We start from the raw sequence: 18701 nt of genomic DNA on the forward strand, positions 1-18701 counted from the left end.
AGGCATAAGGGTCTTATCTAGCGAAATGATTGTCATTTTTGACAAGAAAAATAAAAAATATCCACTTTTAAACCACAACTTTTCGTCTAGGTCCGGTCCAGCGCGAGCTAACGCAAATGCATAGTGACGTAGGGAGGTCACGTGTTACATATATAAAACGCACATTTACGGACCATTTTAAACAATAAACTGACACAAAGACATTAATTAGTATCATTCCACATACAACAACGTCGGAACGGTCCTCTTTCAACACACTTGTAAACACTGGGGCGGAGTTTCGCGTTCGTCCTCTGTGACCTCTTGACATGATGACGTATTGCATGAGGTCACGCTGACGCTTTCAGGACCGGAGGAAGACGAGAAGTTGTGGTTTAAAAGTGCATATTTTTTATTTTTCTTGTCAAAAATGACAATCGTTGCGCTAGATAAGACCCTTATGCCTCGTTTGGGATCGTTTGGGGTCCTTTGAAACTCAGTTGAAAAAAACTGTTACGTGTTGAGTTAAGTGTTAAGTGTTGGTGTCCATTAAAGTCCATTAAAATGAGAAAAATCCTGCAATGTTTTCCTCAAAAAAACATAATTTCTTCTCGTCTGAACAAAGAAATACATCAACATTTTGGATGACATGGTGGTGAGTAAAGTATTGTTTTAAAGTAAAATTACATTAAAAACAGCAATTTACTTTAATACAGTATAGTTTTGAGAATTATAGTAACGAGAAACTGGAGTAAATGTCTTCCAATGTAATGTCACAATACAAAAAATTGGCAGTGGGACATGGACACTTCTTGACTAGTAATGACCAGAAATATCCCAAACTTGAATCACAATGTGTTTCATTGAGTCAGCGGGTTATAAAGAGCTGCTGAAAGTTCTGACAATACTTGTTCTTCTCATATTGGGACTCATTAAAGTGTAATGGGCAGCCCTACTGTAGATTGTATGGCCGAGGTTAATTGTGTGTTGAAGATGTTTCTCGTCCAAGCGGTTAAGTGTTTATGTAGAGTAATGGAAAATGTTTCCTCTAAGGGCCATTTGATTTAACCCTGACAGCACATTTTTTCACAAGCAAGTGTTTTCTCAGATGTTTGGTGGGTTCTGGATTGCTAGTGCGTTTTTATATTACGCTCTTATGTGCATAAAGCAGCCGCAGCTCCTAGAAACCGATATTTTATTGCTGCTGCTTTTGCTGGTTCACTGACCTGAGATCATTTGAATATTTAGTCGATAGAGACGGGAAACGGAAAGGAACGCGTTTAATCTCAGATCAGTTTCATGCTAGGCATTTCCTGCGTACGCACTCAGCAGGAGTTGTCAGTTTAGCTTGATTTATACAACGCCCGGCACGGTAAGATGCCTGTTTGCATATTAATGCAAACAGTGTGGGAATGTTTGGATTTATTCACACTTTTACAGCTTCGAAAGATGCCAGCGCATGCACGCAATCATCTTAAGGATCCACTTTTGACTCATTAAATGTCAATGAAGTGCTTTGAAATTGTGTATGAAATTAAGCACACTCCAAATCAAAGGTAACATTTCTTACAAGTCTTTTACTGGAGGTGATTTTTGGATGACACTGAATAATCGAAAGTGAATTTTTTTCTGTTTTACCAATGAAATGCAGGCAAGCATTTAGAGGCTGTTGTCGAGATATTTTTGTTGTTGCTAGGACACAATGACGTGTGAAGATGAGGCCTTGGACTGAGGCGCAGCACGTTTTAGCATCTCCCCTGCTGCCCTAGCAACAGCTTTGGACATTTGTATGTGTTTCAAATGTTTAAAATATTAACACAATTTGATGTGGGTCTGTATTTTAGATGTCTTGATGATGATGATGATGAAGTGCAGATCTACACTGCCAGGAAAAAAATAGTCAAAAATGATCCTTGGCTGTCACACTTTCAAGAAGTACACCTTTGTACTTAAAGGGTTCATATTAGTACCTCAGAGGTACATATTGGTACCAAAGAGTGCATATTAGTACATCTAAGGTACATATTGATACAAAATATATAAATATCTGTACCTATATGGTACATATTAGGACCTTTTTTTTAAGGGGACTGTCCCATTTTTTGACAATTTTTCTGACACCATCACATCTCATCTGCAAGATCTGGTCAGAAGGAAAGATTTTATGCTCCAAACCCATTTCATTTAAATTTGTTCTGGCATTTAAGATGAAATTTATAATGAATGTGCTGCCTCCAGACTTATCTCAGGGATTAGTAGTTTCTGACCCCTGGTTCCAGGGTATTTGCCGAGGTGCAATTTCTTTGCCTGGTGGATTTGTTCAGGATGCTACTGTGTTTTGTCTTTGGGTGTTATGATGTGGTCTGTCTATCCACCTTATTTTTGACGTAGTTGAGGGGCGCAGCAATCTTTGAGCTCCTTTGTGTAAAACTTCCGATAAGCCACTGAAGCGAATTGTGGTCGTATTATTATGAAATCCAGAAAGACCAGCATAATTTGTGCAGTAAGAGGTTGCCATAATGGCTGGTACAAATGCAGTTAATTTCTACAAAAATTAGTTTTAACCATAATCCATGCACAAGAGCTGAAAGTGGATGTGGCGCACGTGCACCCATGATCTATATCTACACATCCATCCAGTAAAACTTTTAAATATTGCCTTAAAATATTAGTTAACTCATTCGTTTTAAAGGGCCTGTTTACACGAGAACGCTCGAGGGGACGGTGTTTTTGGGGCTTAAAGACGCAAAAAAGTAAAACCACCCTCCAGAGTGGAAATCTTAAAAACGATCTACGCTCGCTTTCTCGTCTAAAGGGTAAAAACGCAAAAGTTTGCTCACGGTGGCTCTCACAGGCATAAGCCAGTTCATTAAAAATGGACTTGGTGGTGTTGTGTGTCAGTGTTTCACATTGCCACTTAGCCGCCTGGAGTGCATACTACATCGAATATCACACACTTTTGCGTCACCATATGCATGAAGATTTCCCCCTCAAAACGCTCGTATAAACACGAAATTAAAAGTAATAAGCAACGCCACTTTTGCGTTTTCTTTTCAGATCGTTTCCATGTAAACGTAGCCTAAATTGCAACAAGGTAACTTAAGTTTTTAAGTTGAACTTTTTTTAACAGTGTACCATTTGAGCTACATAAACAGCTGAAAGTATCTGATGATTTAAAGTCCCAGTGAACCGGAAGTCACGATAGACTTCTATGGTGTGATGGATTTCCAAGTGAAACAGAATACCAGACGAGGAACGTGGTGGGCGTGGCTTGTGTTTTATACTGTTCTTTGATTGGATATAGAAAAGGTGGCGGTTCTGACAGTTCTTGTTAGAATGGATACAGCTATGACCAAATCTCGCGAGATGTTAGAGGGGGTTAGGTGTGAGAGGGGGTTCGGATAAAAAACTGCGGTTCTAGCTAGATAGGATACATCATGTGAAAAGTTGGGTTTTGAGGTAGGATTAGGGTGTAAACAGGGATCATCCGGTGAGATTTCACAAGATTTTGGCTGTAGCTGTATCTCTTCTAGCCACAACGACACTTGGAGGGGGCGGAGTTAAAGAATTCCCCCACCCAAACTATCTGACGTCATCAGAGAATGTTCGCCACAAGAGGGTGGAAGTACATTTATAGATTTTGATTGAAGTTTATGAGGGCACATGAATTAAAAAGAAAGACTTGCACATATAAATTGTTTATAATAAACACTGCAATATTACATAAAAAAATAAGAATTGTCAGTTTTGATTACATTGGAACTTTTAAAACTTGATTTCCATGTCTGGAAAAATTTTTAATATAAAAAACCTTGCGCTGGCATGGTATTTTCTTAAGTGATGTGTTCAACTCTTAAGTATTTAATTGACTTTAAATTTGTGAGTGTGAACTGTAAGAGTTTAAACCATCTTTATGCAGTGATCTCAAGCAATTTGAAGTCATGTAAATTCATTTGCCAAAAAATGTGGGAACCCTTACAGGGCTCAACATAAAGGACTGCCTGGTGGCCCGGGGCAAGCGTGAGAGACGTTCGGGCAAGTAAAAAGTATTGTCACTTGCCCGATTGGGCCAGTGCTTCACCCTCGGTCACTAAAATATATTTTCATCAATGTATATTATTTTACATCTTGGAAGCAGACATTTACTTGGGTAAAAACACAACGAAGAACAATGCAATATTTTGCACAATTTGCTGTCAGTTTACATCTAAAGCAGAAAAGTTGGGAGCCTTTTTTCGTTGGAACATGTCTGTTGTATGTATACCTTTATATTTGACTTTTGAATTATTATTTTTAAATATGTGACACTGACATTTTTTTATTGGGACCAGTGAAAATTTTGGCAGGGCAAGTGAAAATTTGAACCACTGGCCCAAACGGGCCAGTATAAAAAATTATTTGCGTTGAGCCCTGCCTTATCTCAGCAGGTGTGCGATCGCACCTTAATTTAACGGCAACATCAACAACAGTCACCCAGCACAGTCACACTGGCTTTTCAGAGCTGCAGTTCTCTGGAGGGCACACAGACAGGTAGAAGAACTTGGAGCGTAGTGTCCATTTCAAATCGCGTTCCCTCTTTTGTGAGGATTGTAAAGAAAGAGTGGCATTGACTAGCAGTGGGTAATGGCGGTAAATCTGTGGAGAGCGGCGTTTCTCCCCTTTCCTTCCCCATATTGAAACTGAACTTGGCGGTGACATAATCCAAAGCTAGATTTGGCTAACTTTCTAAGTAGCGCCTCTGTAGAGGGTCTCTGCCTCAGCGAAAAAGTCAAATGGAAATGTTTCATTAATCCACTTATCAGGAAAAAGCACGTTTGGATAATCCTGCCCGCTCAAAGTGCCTCCTGTTATGTAGGTTTGTGTGTGTGTGTGAACAAGAAGCAGAGAGAGAGAGTTGAGTGGAATGTCAGTGTCAAGCTTGATGTCTGTGTTTGTGCAGGTGCATACCAAAAATGCTGCTTTATTTATTCGTTCACTTGAACGAATGTGCGCCGAGTTTCACACGTTGTAGAGAAACGCACCACCACCCTGATTCGCGCTCGTCTGCAGCTGGGGGGGCGAGTCCTTATCCATCTTTTCCTCCATTCCGGCTTCTGCTTTAAAGGGAATTACAGCGGCGTGCGAGTGTAGTAGCTCACTTTTAATCCATGAAATATGTATAACCGAATTTCCTGACTACACCTACCCTCACCGCATTAGATTGCTCACAGGGACTTAAGCAGATGTAGCCGTGTATGTCTCTAAAACATGCATGCACGCTTGCCATATATGTGCCACCCTTCATTTCCACAGGACATTTTACTGGACCTTTCACATGCTTTAATATTAGCATCATTTCAGTCTGGGTTTTTCTTAGTCCATCACTGTTATCTTTCCATCAGATCTTTCTTATTCAGACACAACTCTTATACCATTTAATCTGTCATCTGCTTCCCAAAACGGCTGCTCTCTTGATGTCTCGTTCTTTCATTTTGTCTTTCTTCATGTGCACTTTCGCTCCTCTGAAAGAGAGGGAATTGTTGGCGTTTTGTGTTTCTTTATGAGACTTGGTCGTTCAACCGAGCTCATTACTCCTGCCCAATGGTGCAGAGCTGTCTCTGCCTTTCAGAGAGGGAACAAGAAGAGTAGAAGAGAGTATAAAACTGCAATCATTTAGTGTTTTATTTGTTGATGAAACACAAGACTCCTGGGGTAAGAAAATGAGGGTCCACAGGATTCCCCCATCTAATGAACTTCCATTTACGTCCATTAGGCTGGGTTACATACTTATTTTGGGGCAAATGGGTTCGGGATAATCAGAATGAGTTCAAGCAGGGTAGACTGTAGGCCATGGGTTTTCTTTTGTAGCTTGCAACTTTCTTACCTTTTGCCTCACTTTGTTTTGATTCTCTTTGCCTTCAATAAGCCTCTTTTTACATATTTTTTATGGCCACAAAGCACGGTACTCTTGTAAAATCTGCACTTTCAGGGCTCATCCAAGGGCATTTTCAGCTGTGTTCCACAGATACACTCCAGGAGTTGTTCCTGTTATGTTAACTTTGATCCTATAGCTCAATTGGTAGAGCGTTCAGATAACAGCACAAAGGTCATGGGTTTGACCTCCAGTGAACACACTTACTGATCAAATGTTTTTCTGGGAGTTGCTTTGGATAAAAGCTGATGGGCAGTCGTGGCCTAATGGTTAGAGAATCGGGCTTGTAACCCAAGAGTTGCCAGTTCGAGTCTGTTAGCCTGATGTGTCCTAGAGCAAGGGCACCTGTCCCCATAGCCGTGTGTGTTCACTACTCACTGCAGAGGTCACATTCCAAGTATGGGTTACCGTACATTGGTCATTACATCACTTACTTCACTTTTGTGTCCCCTCTGAGCTTCTTGGTGAAGGCCTAATTCCTGGTTTAGGAAGTCTTGATTTAGGAAACCGTCACTACTGCCCCATGTTTGAGTATGATTCTTTGTGTGCAACCAAATTCTCGAAACAGATTTCCAACAAACAAACCTATTCATGAATATCAGCTGACGTCACTCACATCTCAAACTTGTCTTCCGCCATTTTGAGTACCTAAAGTGGTCGCAAAAGAACTAGAAGCTATGCCTTTAGTATGTTGTGAGGATCAAAATCGCTATTTTTACAACACTAAGAACGCTCGACACAACATGATACTTTGCTCGAAGTATCACCAGGGTCTCTACACATGAACTCGAGCGTTGAGAACATGGGTTGTGTACACAGAGTTTACTAAAAGGAGGTTTTGAGCAACTGACTTTGGCTGTTTTGGCATCCGCTCGCCGCCATCTTCCTAGTCAAGAAGTATCGATCTCCAAATGTGACGTAAGGAGAGAGGAGATTAAATATGGATAGCTCCTTAAGCATAGTTCCATATAAATGCACAGATAATTTGTTGTTTTGTCACAAGTGAAAAACAATATTGACCTTCTAGTTGAAAAGGGAGCCTCATGTGAGATTCATTTATTCGCAGTTCGATTTTTTTTATGTCTGGCAAAGATGGTGAGAGGACACCAAAACAGCAGAAGTCAGTTGTTCAAAATCTTTCTTTTTAGTAAACTTTGTGTACACAAACAATGTTCTCATTGCTCGCGTTTATTTGTAGAGATCCAGGTGATACTTCGAGCAAAGTTTCATGTTGTGTCAAGCCGCCTTAGTGTTGTAAAAATAGTGGTAGTTCAGTAGCAGCGGACAGCGGCTGGAAGAACGCATCAGGGATTGAGTAGGGATCTCACCCAAACAATGATATTTTTTGAAAGTAGCGTTTCTTTTCATGACAGTCGAGGTGCGAAATGTTGTCTTTTGTAGCCATTTACTATATCTGTACGAATCATAGACCGTAAAGATAAGAAGTCCGTAAATCAAGCTAGCTAATGCTTGTCAGTAGCCTACAGTAGCGGCAGTAAGCTGGAAAAAGAGTGGATGACATGAAAGGTCACATGACTGATATTCATTTATAAGAGAACTGAACTTGGTCATCAAGACGACTCCAAAGAGTGACCCAAAAACGTGTTAAAGTGTTTGATCATCCAAACCATACCAATTCCTCTCCAACAATTACCATACAATCTAGAATTACACCCTATTTATAGTTTTACTGGGGTAGAGCACAGTTTTAGATTTTTTTATGTCTTGAGCATATGTTTTAGTCTCGTAAGCCGCTGGGCGGAGACAAAAGGAAAGTGCTTATGACCGTTAGTTTCGCTTCATATTTTCTAAGGTGGGTGACGTTACAGATGCGCAGCCATGCGTAGTAGTTGTTCATTCTATAACTGGATACAATCAATCCACACGTACCCAATAGACCGTGAGGCAATTGGTCGGGCATAGTCTTTGTCCTTGCATGGTCCCAATGCCACCCTAATTAATGACACATCCACCTTGATGTCAAGGTAGATGGGGGATCCAGCTCACTATGTCACAATGGCTTCCAACCCTCTATTTATGCTAAACTATTGGAACAAAATTGGTCAGATCACCGTCTTTCTCTTATTTTTGAATAACGCAAGGTTTTTTATTTACTCAGAACAAACAAGAAGACCAAAGACCGAATGCAATTGCTGTTCTGGTGTGACCTCAAAATTCAGTCGATTTCCTAACCTGGAGCGGTTTGGTATCATTTTTATTTTTTAGTGAAACAATCAGGTTTTGTTTTTTCTTACCTTGCACTTGTCTGTGCTGTAAAGTAAAAAGTTACCAGCCGGTTTCTCACTATGTGATAAACAGTTTCCATGTTTGGTCTGGGTTCCTCTGGGGAGATCTATGGTCTAGCCTGACATGATTCACAGTGACTCAGGGTCACCTTGAAAAGTAGCCCACAGTCATGCTTGTGCACGCACACACCAAACCCCTCGCTGGATGCCCGCACACAATTTGTCCACCCTTCACAAAAGGCTTGTAATCCATTGTTTTTGTTTTTTTAGGTCAGTAAACTCTCTTTACAGCCCGCTTTCGCTTGATTTGCGGTCCTGTATGAAGATATCAAATTCAGAGTTTGACGTGTTGCTCTTTCTCTGCGTAATTCTGTCAGGTTTAATGCGACATCATAAAACATGGCAACGCTGCAGTTCTCTGTGTCCTCACGTGTGGTTTCACTGGTCAATTTATCTCCATAGCCCAGACCCCTGACAGGCTTATAGTCTGTATATAGGCCATGGTTCTTGGCCTTTCATTGACTCTTGGAGACCACTGGGTTAACAATTTCGTTTGTATCATTACAGGTTAATGTCACGGTTGATTACATCAGAGCCGCCACAACTGCTACGGAAATGGGTGGGGTCCCTGCCTTCCCAGAGCGCACCTGTGCTACAGTCACCATTGGAGGAATGTGAGTACCGTCAACCAGATACCAAATCACTTCAGCTTTTTGGCTCATTAAACACCCGTTTCCACACTTCAAATCTTCTGTAGTCAAGCAAGAAACAGAAAAATCAATATAAAATAGATCTTCATATTAAAATCCCCTCAGAGCCCTAGACATGATAGCTGTCACAGTTGACAAAAAGAGGCAAAAAGTTAAAAGTAGTAAATAAAATTAGGAGATTCACCCTTATAATTAGTGTGGCATATGCTTTTTTATTGTATGACTACTGTGTTGAATTATTGCCATATTTGTTAACGTAAGTCAGGCCATGGCACATGATTTTGTGAAATGTCTAGGGATGTGATTACCCAAACATGTCCCAAAATGCTTGGAAAAGATAACATTGATTTGGGAATATGGTAATGTGGAATGATCACAGGAAGCATAATGTTGCAATCTTCATAGGAAGAGTTCAGTTGCAAAAAATCCAGATAATTTTCTCACCCCCATGTCATTCGAGAAGAAATTCCGTTTTTTGAGGAAAACGTTCCAGGATTTTTCTCCATATAGTGGACTTTAGTGGACCTCAATGGTTTGGAGTTTCAATGCAGCTTCCAACCAAGGCATAAGGGTCTTATCTAGCGAAACGATTGTCTTGCACTAGCCGTGTGATGTGCCAGCGCGACCTTACATGTTACGTAATCACATTGCAAGGTCACACGTTACATATTTTAAACGCACACTTGCAAACCACTTTAAACAATAAACTGACACAAAGACAATTAGTATCATACAACAATGTTGTCGTCTGCGATTCTCATGCGTGTCTCATCAGTAAAGCCGGTTCGGTGATTAGGAGTAAACCGCTATCACCTGCTTTCAGATGGAGCGGCATTTACTACACAGAGCCGTATTTCATCAACAAGCTAGGCAAAATCGCGTTCCTAATCGAAGACGTTCTTCCATAATTATGAACGCGATTTTGCCTAGCTTTCGGTGAAATACGGCTCTGTGTAGTATCTAATCCCCGAACCGGCTTTACTTATGAGACGCGCATGAGAATCGCAGACAATTTTTTTCGCCAGCTCTAACATGGGATAAATTATCAGAATTTTTTTGATGAAAGTGGAATAATCCTGTCAGCACAAATAAACCCGGTCGCAAGACTAGTCTGGACGTAAAATGCACTTTACGTCCAATGTGTAGAATTTACACCTGTTGCTCCATCTAGGCGTAGCGTAGGTCTGAGACTTCCAAGTGATAAAAACACCAACAATTTGGTGAGAGCCGTTGTTGAAAACCCTACATAAATGAAAATAGTTTCTGTTTTTTACACCTATTTTTGGCTCATTGGTTTTACCACCATACAGAACGGCACTTGTCTATTTGCTGTGGATTTATTACAGTAAATAATAATGCATAATGTGCTGGTGTACAAATATGCTGTGACCCCATTTGCAGGTTTGAGTTTGGAGCTATTTTTCACACCAACAAAACAAACTTGCTAGCATTTATCGTGTTGCTTGCTTCTATTATAATCAAGGAAGCTGTCTACACTAAAAGCCCCCGATAAGAAATTTACCCATTTAACCGTCACTCAAGCGTATCCTCCAGCTCACGTTTGATTGCTCCGTGGTTATTGAAATCTGTGCTTGTTTACAGCTTTCACTTCCAGCGCATATAGCCTACTGTTATTATGAGATGCTCACATTTAATTAAAAAAAACGAAGGGAAAAAAATGGGCACGCCGTCAAAACAAAGCTTTCATTTTCTTCCGTTCTACTCTGTCTTTGCAGAAACATCGCAGAGGCTCTGGTCAGCAAAGGTCTCGCCACAGTGATCAGATATCGTCAGGACGACGACCAAAGATCTTCCCATTACGATGAGCTTCTGGCGGCGGAGGCGAGGTGAGTCGAAACTAAAAGAAAATCACCAGCGAACAAATGCGGCCCATATTCGCGCACATTCAGAGGAGAAGAAGCCATCTGTGAAATGGAGCCATTTTGTTCTTCGCTATAAGTCATGGCTTGTCTGGTTAGCTCTCGTTTCATGGAGGCAATATCAGTCCCAAAGCTCATACTTCAACTGCCAGCACTAAAGCATGGCTCTTTTATTCTTTGTCTACGAATATAATTATATAGATTTGCAGTGCTGAGGTTTCCGGGGGTGCTTTATTGCACGAGAAGAGATTTGAATCTTGGGGTCTGTGATAGATGGGTGACCCTCAAGACAAAGAGACTAGCTTCTGCTTATCTGCTCTTCTTTCATTTTCACTGCTGTTCTTCACTTTTGGTGGTGCTTTTGAAACACCCACATATATTCTCTCTCTCTCCCGCTCTCTCGCTCGCCCGCTCTTTCTTTCTTGCTCTCTCTGGGTAATGCTTCCCCGTGGAGCTACAGAGATAGGCGGTTTGCGGGTCTCAAATTTATTTTTAGTAGAGATTGCTGGTCGTTACCCTACATCCTCTGAGAAATCAACCTCGGGACGAGCTCGCTCGCGCTCTCTCTCTCTACCCCTTGCTTCGGCTGAACGTGATTACACACCAGGGAGGCTACAGCCACAGATACATCTGCCTTAAAGAGGCCAAAGATGCACCCCCATTCCTTCCATATCCACTGTAATCTGCAGGCATCACTGCTCGCACCAACCGCACTAAAACACTAAGCTCCATTTCGGCACACTCACCATAACAATTCCCATGTTATGCATGAGATCTCTTGGCCTGCACTGCTTGTGGGAATCTCTGGATAGTGTAAATGTGATTTGTGGGCTCTCTTGTTATGTGGGAGGTGGTTGAATGGACCGGTCTGTTCAAGTGTGGTGGGTTATTTCCTGCGATGGTTTTATGGTCCAGGAACAGTTCTGAATATTTCTGACTCTAACACTTGACTTCTGAATCATTTCAGGGCGATCAAGAACGGCAAAGGACTTCACAGTAAGAAAGAGGTGCCCATTCACAGGGTGGCTGACATTTCAGGGGTAAGTGCCTTTGTTTTGGTGGTTGATTCATTTGATGGTTCGGAGGAACTGGTTAATGAAGACCAATCAGACGACTTAAAAATATTGGCATTTTGTTGTTGAAGGTCTATCTGAGAGACACTAAGCATGAAACTGGCCTATTGACACAGTCATAATGACCAAATAAAAAAAAACGTAATTAAAGAGTTACGGTATTCAAGGTTTTTATTAATTTGTTCACTCAGGGTTTCCAGCAGAAGATTTGTTAGTTAAGGTGGCAGGGCGAGGGGGTGTTGCGGGGGGCATGGCAATCAAAGGGGCGGGAGTATGCGTTATGATGAAAATTAAAATATTTTTATTAAAAACACTCAAATAAAACTTAATTTTGAAGAAATTATAACAGAAAATGAACACATACTAGATTATTAATGAATTAAATGTTTTTACCTCAGTGACGGTCCGGACCACGTCTTTCACATTTCGGCCATGTGGCGTGCATGCCCACTCGCGGTGTAAAGAACGACCACCCTATTCTCCGAGATGCCCTTGACGGCGGATTTTTTTTGTTTTGAACGACCTAGTTAAGGTGGTAGGGTTTCCCAACTTAGGTGGGCCGCCTGAACTGAAAAGTGCTGCGGGAAACCCTGTCACCGGTGCAGTAATTAAAGTCACCCTATCTGTGCAAGTCTCATAAAGTAATTGTGAAATTAATGTTACATACACACCAAACATGGGGCATCGCGTTACTCGCTCTAGATTACTTGTGGGATTTAACTTCGTGTCATGCAAATTTTTCACACTAGTTGAATATTTTCAACTTGGGCGAAGACGCGTTTGAGGCGAATAGGGCGTGGTTTCGCCGCCCATATCGCGTCATTCGTATCGCCCCACGCCAGGACACATCTGATCGCATCTTTACATTGACTTTGTATGTAATCTACTCTCACAGTAAGAGCTTCAAAGTTTGCAGGGTTCCCATGGGTCATGGAATTTCTGAAATATCATGAAATTTAAAAAGGTCTTTTCCAGACATTGAAAGTCAGGAATTTTTTTTCTTAATTTTTGTTTGTTGCTTTAAATTATTTAAATTATTGTAGTTTTTAATTATCAAAATTGTATCCGCTTGTTAACTTGTGACGTAAGGAATAACATTTTTGTGTCCAGGCTAACTCTTGGTGTACACTACAGTACATTATCCAGGCTCCTGGCATCCCGGACATAGGTCATGGAAATTCAGCTTTTTAGATAGGGGAAAGTTAGGTAATTTGACTTTAAGTGGGATACCAAAGTTTGGTTTCAATTATTAATTTCAATATCTTCTAAAGATATGAAGGTTATATTTTCACACAATGTTATTATATAGGATGCTTTTATGTAGAAAACATAGATAACAAACACAACTTTAGCTGGGTTTTCACAGGCAGGGTCACTAACATTCAATGTCTTCATCAAACCTCATCATGACTCACGAAAGTGTAATTTGGGCACACGTGAATGTTTTCACCCTCGCGTTCATATCCCAGAATCCTCCTCTGCTCTTAAAGCCTCCCATGACAGTTGATTTATTGCTGTATCACGGCCCTACCCATTAATTTAATGAATGCTCCTCCAAAAATAGTCTTCATTCAAAGTCATCACGGTTGTAGATCCAACACTGTTTTTATGTGAATACCGTTAGGACCACGCAAACATTCAGTTTTACTGCTGAACGGCGACACGTCAACATGCTTGTTATTCGGTACGCGCGTGTGAGGCCGCCGATGTCTTCAACTTTTATCTCCTTCCTCTTTTTACTTCTCTCATCTCTGCGTTTATGAATGAGACTCTCTGATTTTAATGAAGTGTATGGCCGCCGCCGCCTGAGAACAGTTTCAGGATGTAATTTGCACCCGGGTTTGTGTAGGAGGCTTTTAGAGCAAGAGAAAAAAAGTGTGTGTCACTCTCAAACAAGTAGCGTTTTCGTTTCTCATCCAGAAACAAGATCCTCATCGTTACTTGACTGACAGTCAAAATGACGTCATTTGGATTGAGAGGCTGTTGTTGGTCTGAAGGGACCATTTATCTTTGCATGCATTTATTTCTTTTTTTGTTCTTTCTTCCTTTCGGATTTATTTTCCCATCTTTATGTGTGGGTCACGGTTAATTCCAGCTGCAGTGGATGGCTCCGGTGTGCGAATGTGTTTAAATTTAAATCTGCAGTGTTTCTATACATAACAGACCCTCGGCTGTCAAACCCCAGATGCCCCCTCTTACTTTTGCAATTACGCTCTTGGTTAGAGCACTCTTGAAATAGACTTCCCTTTTCTCAGAAAAGCTCACATGTGTCATGGACTGTTATTTTAGTTCGGTCCAAAATGATATTACTACAAATCAAAATGTGTCCAAAGGAATGCAGGAAAACCTGATGAGGATGTCCAACGCTATCTCATGGCAATTCGTACATATTTTACGAGGTGGCTAATTTGTATTTATTTGTATGACAACATTCTGACATTTTTGTACGATTTGGCTTGACCCCTGTGATGTTGGGGTTGGGGGTAGGGTTAGGGGTGGGGTTTCGTTATTGTTTTTATGATAATTGTAAGTTTTCTGCATGATTAACTTCTTACGAATTCATACTAATTAGCCATTTTGTAAAATGTATACAAATTCTCGTGAGATCAGGCTGGGATGTCACACATCCACCTCCAAATTCTGTATAAATATTTAACAGAGCCTAAAATGAACGCAAAGTATGTACCAAATGCTTCGTTAGAGATTAATCTGATGTGGAGATGATCTTATAAAGCTCCGATGTGACATTTCAATGTGATCTCATTAGAAAACATAACTATTTTACGTGGTGGCGAATGGCGTTTTCGTATGAACTTGTACGATGTGAATTATACCAAAACGTATGATTATCCGAAAAGCACAAACAAAAATCCACCCCTAACTCCAACATCACTGGCGGGAAAGTAGATCCTATGAGACAAAAACGTATGAATGAGAATGCATAAAAAAATCTCCACCTCGTAATGTAGGTACCAGTGATGCGCGGGTTAGTCCAAAATGAGCGGTTGCCTGCGCTCACCTGTGGTTACGAATCATCTGAAAATATTTTTAATGATATTCGGGTTGTGGTCGGTCAGGTCATTTGAAATAAAGATGCCAATTTACTATTTTAAAAAAATTACTACTTAATTTTATATTTATATTTATATTTATATTTATATTTATATTTATATTTATATTTATATTTATATTTATATTTATATTTATATTTATATTTATATTTATATTTATATTTATATTTATATTTATATTTATATTTTGCGGCCCGAGATGCGGGCAGGTTAGTTGAAAACGCGGTCGGATGCGGGTTGTTTATACATTGACCTGCGAATAACTGGTAGATACGTATTGCCTAGGGTCCATTTCGAGATTGTTTTGGAATTGTTATTGCGTTGTATTTTACACAAAACTGTAGGTGCATTAAATTGGCTGTTTTCAGTTTTTCTGTTACAAATGCCAAATTTAACTTTTTACAATTATGCATTTTTACATTTATGTATCCTTTTTCATGTTATACAAATGTCGCTTTAGCACTGTACCTCGATGGTTCTTTTGTCCTTAATTTTCCCCCTTTTTTTACCAGGAGACACAGAAAGCCAAACAGTTCCTGCCGTTCCTCCAGAGAGCGGGCCGCTCGGAGGCCGTGGTGGAGTACGTGTTTAGCGGCTCTAGGCTCAAGCTCTACATGCCCAAAGAGACCTGTCTCATCACCTTCCTCCTTGCCGGTAAGTGCCAGTCCACGTTGGTATGTCGACCACACTGCCATCACGACCACACCGCCATCCGTGACCTCATGACAGCAACAATGTGGCAGCTAACCACTGTGGATGTACCGGTTTTGTCTAGCCCCCACCCACACTCATCCGAAAAAACATTAACTGAATGCCCCATGCAACCTACGGTATAAAAGCATGTGTTCATGTTACCTTACCCAAAGCTGCATAGGAAGTTGCTTTTTCCATGAGATGCTTGTAGAGTTTTTGGATTCAATAGCTCCTGTCCTTCCCTTCTGACCTGCGAAGGCTGGTGTTTTCTGTAAGGTCTTTATATTTGATCTTTATGTGGGCGGTTTTTCAAAGTCTCTGACCTCCCCGAGGCAACATGGCAATCTGAAGGGCTCAATCTGAGGAAGGTGAACTGTTGTAGCCTCTTCCTGTGAGGTCCTGCTCCTCGGCATATGTTCATTTCCGCAAAAATCTCAGTGCTTTTTTTTGCGTATTTGCAGTAATGTGGGGTGGTGCACATCGGGGAAGGAGGTGGAGCATTTTGGCCGCTTATCTTCAATCAGTGTTTTGGACATACCCAATTCCAATTCTTGGAAGCATGTGTCAGCTCAAACTAATTTGTGGAATTTGGTGCCAAATTCTCCTCTTTGGATGCTTGAGCGAAGCACTTTTGTAATATTTGATTAGAAAAAAGACTTCTTGTATCCAGTTGTAGCATGCGTTTATAGTCGGAGATTCATTTAGAGAATGTAAGTTTACATATTAATATTTCTAAACAGACTATCCAAAATTTGTTTTGAACCAATAAAATCATCTAGGGGGCCCCAACGACGTTTGCATTTTGATTGTTGATTGAATTCCTCACAGTACTGGAAAGTTTTCTATGTGGAGAGCACAAAGATTGGGTCAAGCTTCATTAGACTACCTAAAGACTTCATTAGACTTCATTAAAGTGTCACTTTCTTGCGAATCAATCAATTTCTGCCTGATGTCGGGTTAGTAAGACGTATGAAACCCTGGACGTCAGCACGCTCCCATCTCCACGTCGCTCGCAAAAAAGTTTCAGCGGCCAGCTTGTTTGTGTCACTTCTGAGAAGTTTATTTTGGTGTCCTCCCCCCCAGCCCGGTCTAATTATTCAAGCCCAAAACAGTGAGAGACACCCATCTATTTCTGCTCTCTCCATCCCTCCATTTATGCGTTCCTACTTTCCCCAATGGAGAACAAACGCCCTCCACCCCCGGCGTGCTCAATTGTGCATATCTTCATTGGAGATATTTCAATTAATTTGGTAATTTGTTTCTGAGTGTCTTCCTTTTGTTTTTGCTTTCCTCCATTTGTTCCTTTTGTAATTATTTTTTCCTGATCTTCCTGTGAGGGATTTGGACAGAAAACCATTCCTTATCACGCTGCTTTTACTTTTTTCTTATCAGCATCTCTTCTTTTTTTATGCAATCTGTTTTAGGCGAATTTGACTTTACTGCCTGCTTTCTTTTAATCTCCATCTCTCTGTCGCTCTTTTTCTGGTTTCTCCGACTCTCTCTCTTTTTAGATTTATGATTTTATCACCTAATGTCTGTTGCATTGGTTCATGATTTAAAAAAAACTGTTTTATTTATGTAGTCATTTTTTTGCACGAGGGTTGAGTCGGACACTGCTATCGGATTTTTCTGCATATCCCATACTTCATTTCTCTCTTTCTCACTCTCTCTCTTTCTCTCTCTTTTTTGTGATTTGATCACCTGTGCTGTATTGATTCATGAAACCCTATGAGTCAAACTCATTCAGCAGTCAAAACAAATACAGTTGATGATTTTTGGCAACGGTTACTATCCCGCATACGATTCCTATTTTTTTTTCACAGCCACGAGTGCTCCGGGATGCACTCTCTCTTGGTGGAGCCTGTTTTGATCGTTTTCCATTGATGTTTTTAGGGTTTGCAGAAACCATATTTTAGAAAGGAAAACACACTGCACCGCTGGCTGTGAACAACGCAATGGCACATGAAAAAGAGCATCTGGAAGTTCTAGAAGTTATTGACTTTATAGCACAAACACTTTCGTTTCAAACCCACTTAATCCTGACCTCAGGGCATTTTTTTTGAAGTTACAAAAAGCTTGCATGTACTTAGAGGGTTTTGCATTAACTTAACCAATTAAATGACTAAAGTGACATTCGTGAAAATAAGGCATTTGAATTACTATTAAAGGACAAGTTCGGTATTTTACACTTAAAGCTCTGTTTTCAGATTGTTTATGATGAAATAAAACGGCTTTGACTGAAATTTCGACATGTGCGGCTGCCCCGAGAATTTTCGGGTGTTTGTTGTTTCGCCTCCCACCTCTATAATGGCTGTATAGGTGCACTGGAACAATCCTTCCTAAAATGCATTAAACTTTCGTTTACAAAGACGTGAAACTCACCGAGTGGTCGGGGGTGTTCACTGGTGTGCTCACACAAAAATTGCTGCAGAAGATGCTTTCCAACAGCTGTTTTAGCATTCGTTGTAAACTTGTGGACCTATTTTTCCAAACGCCTCACACCCGTACATTCTTCCGCTAAGAGCTTGAATAATAGACACTCCAGCACAGTTGGTTGTGATATAATCCACCTTTGCCAATTGCACGAATACAAACGGGTTCCCGGCGCGGAGTAATACCATACCTCACAGCACATCTAATACAAGTCAATGGAGTTGGACAAAACTACGATAAAACCTGTAGGAATGCGTATTTTGCAGCAATTTTTGTCTGAGCATATCAGTGAACACCCCTGACCACTCGGTGAGTTTCATGTCTTTGTAAACGAAAGTTTAATGCATTTTAGGAAGGATTGTTCCAGTGCACCATTAAACCCATTATAAAGGTGGGAACTGATACAAGAAACACCCGAAAATTCTCGGGCCAGCATCATATGTCCAAATTTCAGTCAAAACCATTCTATTTCATCATAAACAATCTGAAAACAGGGCTTGTAGTGTAAAATACCGAACTTGTCCTTTAACCTTTTCAATGTCATTAAAGTGAAATGCGTAACCTACACATAAGAGCCTGATAAAATGCTCATTTACGAGAAAATACATCAGATGCACTTAGAGGGTTTTGCATCTAAACCCAAGCGGTTTTATATAAAGCAATGGAGATCTATAACACATTTGATTTAGATCGATTTAGAAATCA

The 18701-nt window shown here is 40.5% G+C and overlaps 1 protein-coding gene across 1 annotated transcript in view; it reads left to right on the plus strand.

The window, feature by feature from the left end:
• The window catches only part of snd1 (staphylococcal nuclease and tudor domain containing 1), a 209615-nt gene that overhangs the window by 41473 nt on the left and 149441 nt on the right, over window positions 1-18701 (plus strand). Inside the window, exons 12-15 of the mRNA XM_073867828.1 lie at window positions 8704-8810; window positions 10583-10693; window positions 11694-11766; window positions 15383-15524. Coding sequence (XP_073723929.1) covers window positions 8704-8810; window positions 10583-10693; window positions 11694-11766; window positions 15383-15524 — 433 coding nt within the window. The remainder of the gene's footprint in view (window positions 1-8703; window positions 8811-10582; window positions 10694-11693; window positions 11767-15382; window positions 15525-18701) is intronic.

Source organism: Misgurnus anguillicaudatus, chromosome 1 (genome assembly GCF_027580225.2).
Source record: "Misgurnus anguillicaudatus chromosome 1, ASM2758022v2, whole genome shotgun sequence".
Taxonomy (NCBI): Eukaryota; Metazoa; Chordata; class Actinopteri; order Cypriniformes; family Cobitidae; genus Misgurnus; species Misgurnus anguillicaudatus.